Here is an 8,715-nt window from a genome sequence, read left to right as displayed (position 1 = left end):
GCAGCCCCGCCCCTTTTTAAAATAGCCAATAGCGTTCGTTTATATCACAGCTTGGGCTAGAGCCGTTCAGAGCCGTTGAGCTTCGTAAAGCCACGTTTGACAGGGTATGCCAGCCACAATCTCATCCATATTGCTATAAAATATAGCATTCTGTGTAGAATTCAAATAGCTCCGATACATTGTGTGGTCTGCGGTGACTCGCGCATGTGATCCGCTCCGTGCTATGGTGTCTCTGGACCAGAGCAGAGTGTGTGTGCGGTGTGGTGGTTAGCGTGACACAGCGTGAAATGAAGTACGATGTGACGTCAAAAAAATCGTTGAGCCGTTTTGGAAGTGACGAACTGCAAGCTTTGAATGCTTATATCTTCTAAATGCGATTGAAATTATTTGTGCTTTGAGTTTTGCTTTACGAAACTGCTCTTGGGGTAGCACTGTAGCATGATGGCTTATAGCATTCAGTGCATTGGGAAACATTGACTTGAGACATGAAAAAGGGCCTTGTGTGCCAGTCTTATTTATATCACTGAAGGGTCAGTATATTTGGCAATGTATGCCACTTGGTGCTATTTTTTGTGTCTGCCGTTTCCAAGGTACTCCAAAAAGTTTCAAAGTGGGGCAGGGTCCTTTGTTTCATGTAGCAGATCTCAGTGGGAACATTTGCTTCAGGGCTAAGAGCTTTATCTGTAATTGTATGTTAAGTTCCGTGTTTCTACCCATTCTTTTAGGAAGAAGTCACAGAAATGGGATGAAATGAACATTTTGGCCACATATCACCCGGCAGATAAGGACTATGGGCTGATGAAGATAGACGAACCCAGCACGCCATACCACAGGTAAGCAGCACATGAAGAAAACTGCCATTAATGCTGTTTAGACTATACCTGTATAAAGATGAATATCAATTCTAATGTGGCTGTGCTACTGCGTAGATTCCGGGGTGAAACTGCCGCCACCCTATTAAATCTAATAAGAAAATGAAACTGTGCTCGTTAGAACAAGTTGGATTGAGTGGATTTTCTAGGAAGTGATTAAATGAACAAAACATTAATTTATGAAAATGAAATTTCTTTTTGGAGTAAACTGTGCAGGGAAAACGTCCATAAGTGAGTCCAGTTTAAAGTAGCGATGCACTGATATGGACGATAAGCTATAGATTACACTGCATTCAGGTTAGCCTATAGCCTTTATGCTACAGCTTGAAGAATAGTAATTATTTAAAGATCTGATCTCTTGCTGAGGCTGTATGGGTTGGGAATAAGTTGTTGTTTAAAGCGTTGCTCTTCTCTCTGGATATGTTACTGCCCTGTCTGCAAAATACAAGAGCAGCACTGAGGGTGCAACTCAATATGACAGGGCAAATTTGCAGAAAAGGTCATTCTGTCTTTCTCCCTTCGGGCTGTCGGCCAAAAATCTCCTGTCCCTCTTAGGATGGTCGGCGATGACGAGGATGAGGGGGCGCTCAGCGATTCGGACGGGAATACAGTCCTACCCGGAGATGACCTCTCTAAGAAGTAAGTGATGCATGATTGCTATCTCTGATATGGATAGATTTCTTCAAATGTTTTGATACGTACCCATGTTTTAGGCTCCAAAATTTGTGTGACTCACCACCTCCACCCCATCCACATCACAGAATTAACCTATGTACTCTACAATCTCACAGCAATTTACTTTTTTAATAATGACCAAACGCTTATTTACTATTTTGTCAGGCTGCAGTGTGTCAGAATAGTTCAAAGCATGCATCTCTTGGATTGGTGCTTGGTCAATTTGAAAGTCAAGCAGAAATACAGCAAAATAGATTTCAAAAAGCACTGTTTGGTAACATGATGGATTGACACGGTCACAAACCTTTGCATTTTTCCTGCCACGTTCTCATGACGTCAGTCAAGTCTGCCTTGACATCAGTGGATGCGTTTAAGTAACCTATGTGAGGAAAGCTCATTAAGATACAGCAGCTGTGAGAACAGAGTATTTCTATTATTTTTGGTTTCCTGCTGCCACGTTAGTTCTATATAGTTAATGATACATGAGCAACCAGAAGTCCTAACAGATGTCACGTCGCAGCCTACAGGCCAATCAGTGGTCACAGCAACTCAAGCAGAGCTGCTAACCGCTTTCACAATAGTGTCTGCCCAGCGTCTTCTGTCTGTTTCTGTTTGGAGTTTGACTCAAACGCATTCTTATCCTGTCATTTCAGTGTTTCCCAAAAAAAGCCACCATGTGCTTCTGATATACAAAGAAGCATGTCAGCAAACTGGCTGATAATGGCACGCATTTTGATCCACAACCAGCAAACCATGGCTGAGAAAAACGTCGATTAATAGGGTGTGTTTAGCATATTATTAGCATCTTAGCATTTTGCATGGTTTTACAACCTAGTTAATATTTTCCACAATATATTATAAAGACTTTACTTTCAAAGAAGTTGTAGTTAATCTTTGAGCAGCATTTATGACAAATCCGCTACCTACAATAACCCCCAGCACCGCATTGGAGCTTGTGTCATGACATGAAGTCACGTGACATGCAAAAACCAGTGTGCTTCGATGTCACTGATCTGTCACTGTTTGATATTGAATTTTTATTATTAGGTGAACTATTCCTTTAAAACAACGCAGCTACTAGTTGATTTTGAAAATACGCCCTGAGAGAAAGGTACTTAAAGTCTTTGAATGAATAGAAGAGGTCCATTTTAATGCAGGATTCGTATCTTTAAATCTAGATCCGTGTCTTTAAAAGCTCTTGAGATGGATGTGAGTGAGTGGTTTGTCTGTAACTGAATCTGTAGCTGATGTGAGCATCCAGGACGACTAGTGATACAGCTGCTCTACCTTAGTCCCGCTCGCCTTCACTTTCTTTCTCTGTCTCTATCTCTTCTCTCTCTTTTGTCATCGTCCTCCTCCTACTGTGTCTTTCTTTCACCACTCTATCTTGTGTTTCCCTCAGGCACGTGCATTTTATGCTCCAGCATGACCTCACAAGTCCAGCATATTTTCAACTGTGTGTTTGCTTTTTCATCGTTTGAGTGTCTTCCATATCTAAAGTGATTTAGGTGTCTCTAGAGCCACCTAATGGTGATCTGTGACATTCGTTTGTCTCTATGACCTTTAGAAAGCCTGGTCCTCAGTAATGCTCAGGTCTGTCAAGGTCCTCACTAATATAGCTAAACCAGTATGTGTGTGTGTGTGTGTGTGTGTGTGTGTCCGGTTACTCCTGAGAGATGCTTTCCTTAGAGATCTTCTCACATCATTAACATTGAAAATATTACAAAGACCACCAGGTTTTATGAAAGACTTCCTTAATAAGCTGCACTGAGTTGTATTTATTAACATTAGCTGTTAGTAATGTGAAGGCCATCTGAGTAAAATTAAATAAAGAACTCACTGTTTTTTCCCTTATAAGGAACTTAAGCTGCCTTCAAGTCCTCCGGGGTAGTTTCTACTTATAAGAAGTCGATATGAATTCAGTATGATGTGCATCAAGTGATTTTGGTCAGAGTTAAATGGATGTTTTGTGCAGTTACAATATTTATTGCTTATTGAAGACAGGAAGGTTTTTAGCATTAGTGCATCAGCGATGCACATTAGGTGTGTAATCGAAGCTTTTATCATTATTGTGCTGCCACGGGGAATGATGGGAGATTAAGTTCTGTTGCACAAGCCTGTGAGAAATATCTATAGCTGTTCTATTGTACTATATTATAATAATTATATCATATATCAATAGCGTGCATATTTATATCTCGATACTGAAATAAAACACTGATCCAGCTGTGAATCTTTCTGATGATGATACATCAAACTGTATGATGTTTTCTCTTTTTGACATGTGTCTGTCTCAGGCTGGCGGCAGCGGCGGAAGGCGCAGGATCTCGCTTCATGGAGGAACCAGAAGAGGAGAGCAGTGAGGAAGAGGAGGAGGAGTTGAGTCCGGAGGAGCAAGGTGAGACACGTGTCTGTCTCTCATGACCTATCTTTCACCTCGGCTTCCTCTCGCACTGATTATACATTTGCATAGCTCACTGCACCGTCAGCCAGCGGCTCAAACACACACTGCTCCACAACCGTCTCGGTCTCTTTTTCAGTTCACTAGTTAAAGTTTCAGGAGCAATTCTTGATGATCATTTTAATACCACAGCAGACACTAATATCCGGTTGAATGCTCTCCTTTATTTAAAACATTACATATTGGACATACAGTGGGTACGGAAAGTATTCAGACCCCCTTAAATTTTTCAGCACCTGAGTTAAATATATGAGTGTCACAGCAAAGGGTCTGAATACTTAGGACCATGTGATATTTCAGTTTTTCTTTTTTAATAAATCTGCAAAAATGTCAACAATTCTGTGTTTTTCTGTCAATATGGGGTGCTGTGTGTACATTAATGAGGAAAAAAAATTAACTTAAATGATTTTAGCAAATGTCTGCAATATACCAAAGAGTGAAAAATTTAAGGGGGTCTGAATACTTTCCGTACCCACTGTATATAATCAAATATATAACAAATAATTAAGCACATTTAAATAAAACAATAGCAAGTACAGCGTAACACGTATTTCTTAATAAAGTGAACTTTGCTTACAATAAAGTTGTAGGCCAAAAAAAAAACTCAAATAATTGTATTAATTACAAAAAGTCTTAAAATGCTTAAATGCTTAAAATGTCTTATGCTCTGTTAATTACCAAAAAAGCAGTATTTAGTAATATAAAGGGGTCCATTATGTGCACAACCACATGATATGTACATTTTCAAACTCAATTTAAATAAATAGATAAACATAAATCAACATTTTGCTCTATACTAGCTAGCTAAATTTGCAATCCTGCATTGTTGTATTTATTTAATTATTTTAGCTATTTTTAAATATCCTTTTAAAAAGATTTGAATCTCTTTGTTAATTTAAGGGTTTTATAATTTTGATAACAGGGTTGCGAGCATATATGCTAATGTGAACTAAAACCACACATGAAGTATTCAGTTTGATGTACTGATTTAGTACTGCTTTCCGTCGGCTTTTTGTTGAACAAGAACGAAGGTTCGACTTGATGTTTATCGACTGAATCAGTGGATTCTCGTGTTTAGAGCTGGTTGTGTTTCGTCTTTCCTCAGCCAGAAAGAAGCAGTTTCAGATTATGAGGAAGATGCATTATAATGAAGGTATGAACATTAAACTAGCCCGACAACTCATCGCCAGTGAGCTAGAAGATGAGGATGAAGAGATGAAGGACGACACAGAGACCGAGGACATCACCGTTGACCCCCCACAAGACGGTAAATGAAGACAAAAATTAGGTCTTGCCAGTCATATGTGAATAACACTATTGATCTGCATTGTACAACACATGTAGTTTGGATAGTTGCTTAAAATGGTAAGTCTTAACCAAGAGTAATTGTGATGTTGAAAAGAAACTTCCACATGCTCTGGGAGAACTATGATGCATCGATCAGGTGTGAAGATTTTTTACTTTGTTGCAACAAGAGTCTTCGAGCACGGTCTGTTGACCACTAGAGGTCCCCTGAGATGCTGGAAGGGTTTCCAGATGCTCTCTCAAGATCAATTCAGGACAGAATACTTCAAAATAGAGCAGAAACTCTGTCAAGCCATCACCATTGCTATTGCTTGTTTTTGGGGTTAGTGATTTGAATAAACTTGTAAGCCGACATATTAACCCTGTCTGACCCTGGAGAGCTTGACATATGAAATAATAGTTTTTTTTTTTTTTTAAATCAAACTGTCTATTGAACCTTCAGACAAAATGTTAAATTATTTTATTTTTTTATGTATCATATTTGATGAATATTAGGCCAATTTAAATTATGAACAATTTATTGATCACAAAAAAGTATCAAATTTGTTTTTCATTGCATTTATGATCTTTGAATCATTTCAATCAATTTAAAAATAATAATAATAATATTAATAATAATAAGATTGATTGATGGATGGATGGCTGGAAGTTTCTAGTTCTGTTTTGTGGTGGTCAAACACGGAGTTCCAGTGCCAACAAAGGATTAAATCACATTCTAAATATATATATATATATATATATAAATATTACCAAACTTTTACCATGATATTAAAATATTAATATTAAAACATTACCAACCCCAAACTGTTGAAAGGCAGTGTGTGTGTTTAATATATTAAGGTAGTATAATATATATATATATATATATATATAAAAGCATAAATCACTTTTTTATATTATACTGGCAATATGTTTTGCCCTGTTTTTTCTTTAGAAATGTAAAAAAAAAAAAAATAATAATAATGTTTTGAAATAATAATAATTATAATAATGTTTTGAAATTAAATTAAAGCGTCTCATCATCCATCTATTACAGCTGATTCCTTGGATTCATAAGGATGTCGAGATTTTGTCCATCAACTCCTGCCTTGTCCCATGAACGTCTGGAAGGCGCAGTGTCGTCACCGGTTCAGCTCCAGGATTCCCCTCCACCCCGTGTTTCCCACCGACACCACAATGCCATGCATATCGTCCAGCTCCCTTATTTGCCAAACTTTTATTGTCATCACGCTAAGAAACGAGACTGTTATCAAACAGGTCCAGGCCTGGAGTCCACCCTCTTCCTGTGGCGAGAGCGTGGGAGGCCGCTGAGAAGTGTGCTTGTGTCCTACACCCCGTCACGACTCGCTGACCGCTGACTTCCACAATGAACCGTACGCTTTGTCTGATTTCCCAACTCTAAGTAATTGAGTTTAATGCGATCTGAGCAGGCAGGTGGTTTAGTATGCACTGGTAATGGGGGACTGATGTGGTCTTGGGCTTTGACACACACCGCTCACATGAGCTCTACTGTATGCATGGCTTCTGAAAACCATGTTTAACTACATTGGCACTAAGAGTATCTGCCCTGTGTATGATTAACAGGCGAGTATTACATAACTAGATATGAACCTACTGATCACTATACTGAACGCTTTGGTTGTCTCTGTTGCTTTTCCGAAACTGCAAAAGGTTTAATAGATGCTGAACAGTTCTGCTGGATTTTGACTTGGCATCCTTATTGAGCTTTGTTTGTTTTGATTGCCTTTTATTTCCTAAATGCCATTATAATGAGCTTATTTCTTTCTGTGATTGCTGAAGAATATAATTGCCCTGCAGTACCAAATAAAAGAAAAAAATAATCATTTTGATATATTGATCCAGCAGTTTGACCTCTAAAATTGCTATTGTTATTCTGGTTTATCAATTTAGTCATAGAAACTCACACACAATATACTGTATGTAGGTTGTATTTAAAAAAAAAAAAAAAAAGCTAAATGGGTGAATGCTGCAAAAAACAAAACAAAAAAACGACATTACTATAATGCAAAATAATATATTTTTTTTCAGAGAATTATTATTATTATATATAAACTCTTGATTATTTTTATTAAATAAAAATATTCAGGCTTGTTACAGTAATGCAAAAAAAAAGTCTAAAATATATTCTGGCTCTGTAATGAAAAATAAACAAATAAAAATAGTATGACTCATTACCAAAATGCAAAAAACTCTTTACTGTAATATGATAATTGAGAATAAAATTTACTATCTCAAAACATCCAGATGCATTACATTAATGAAAATGAAATATTTAAAAACATTATTTGTTATTAACTATATTTACTTAAGTTGTGCTAAATTTTAATGAGATGACCAAATTATATATATTTTTTGTTCTTTTGATTTACTGAAAAAAATAATAATAAAAAGTTCTTGACAGGTTTTACAAAATTCACCCAAATACTGACACAGCATTGTTTTTTGGAAACAGTTCTTCAATGCAACAGCGTTTCTGCCTAGATGCATATTAGACCCTTTTCTGGCTACTGTGTTTATTCTCGACATAAAGACAGTACAATCAGTTTGAGATCTGTTTCTGAGATGTTCCAATCATTCACATGGCCTGCCCTTGACTGAAGGATGTCAGGAAATGTGTTGAGTTCTTGCAGTCTTTCAAAAACAGTGCTGGACACATTGAACAGAAAAGCACTTATTTCTTAATTGGTACCAATTTTTAATGAAACAAATGGAAAGGTCTGGTTTGGTCCTGCAGTGTCCCATCAGTCATCGACATGGATTGTACACATTCATACGGTCAGATATAGTTTAATCCTACATTTGCACATTCTCAAGCACAAGTGCTTTGATTTTCATCATTGTTGAACTTTTTTGAGTTGAATTACTGAAATAAATGAACTTTTCCACGACATTCTAATTTATTGAGATGCACCTGTATGTGCATGTTCTTCAAATGAAAATGTGCATATTTGTCAGTCATTAAAATGTTGGTATGAACTTGTTCTTTGAATTTGTTTTTAAGTAAAGAAAGTGACATACTCTCACAGAAAATACCATGATAATTACGTGACATTACTACATTAAAACTACCAATACTGTCATCGAAGTGAAAAAATAGCAGCTTATACTGTTATTAAAAGGCTCGTTCATATCACACTATCAACTGATAACTGTTTTCATGTTCGAGTTTAAAACGTCGACGCGTCCTCCATCTTGGAGCGGTCAGTGTGCCGTCACTCACAATAAAAATCAATTCGTTTCAAGATGCCACAACATTGCACAGCCTCTGGTGGAAAAAAAAATGCCGAAATTTAAATTCATGAATAAATTGGATAAATCAGAGATTTCGCCAAGAGCGTCAAAATAGCTAGAAACGACCCTGTCTGGGCCAAAATTGTTAAT

At 37.1% G+C, this 8,715-nt stretch overlaps 1 protein-coding gene across 1 annotated transcript in view; it reads left to right on the top strand.

Moving 5' to 3' along the window:
- The window catches only part of ppp1r2 (protein phosphatase 1, regulatory (inhibitor) subunit 2), a 16,208-nt gene extending 9,057 nt beyond the window's left edge, over positions 1 to 7,151 (top strand). The window contains exons 2-6 of the mRNA XM_016498976.1: positions 726 to 833; positions 1,428 to 1,511; positions 3,845 to 3,945; positions 5,114 to 5,275; positions 6,350 to 7,151. Coding sequence (XP_016354462.1) covers positions 726 to 833; positions 1,428 to 1,511; positions 3,845 to 3,945; positions 5,114 to 5,275; positions 6,350 to 6,369 — 475 coding nt within the window. The 3' untranslated portion in view covers positions 6,370 to 7,151. The remainder of the gene's footprint in view (positions 1 to 725; positions 834 to 1,427; positions 1,512 to 3,844; positions 3,946 to 5,113; positions 5,276 to 6,349) is intronic.
- The last annotated feature ends 1,564 nt before the right edge of the window (positions 7,152 to 8,715 follow it).

The sequence above is a fragment of the Sinocyclocheilus anshuiensis genome, unplaced genomic scaffold (genome assembly GCF_001515605.1).
Source record: "Sinocyclocheilus anshuiensis isolate Anshui unplaced genomic scaffold, SAMN03320099.WGS_v1.1 scaffold1501, whole genome shotgun sequence".
NCBI lineage: Eukaryota > Metazoa > Chordata > Actinopteri > Cypriniformes > Cyprinidae > Sinocyclocheilus > Sinocyclocheilus anshuiensis.
Note: the sequence above shows the minus strand (reverse complement) of the source record. Positions and strands in the feature narration are given on the sequence as shown.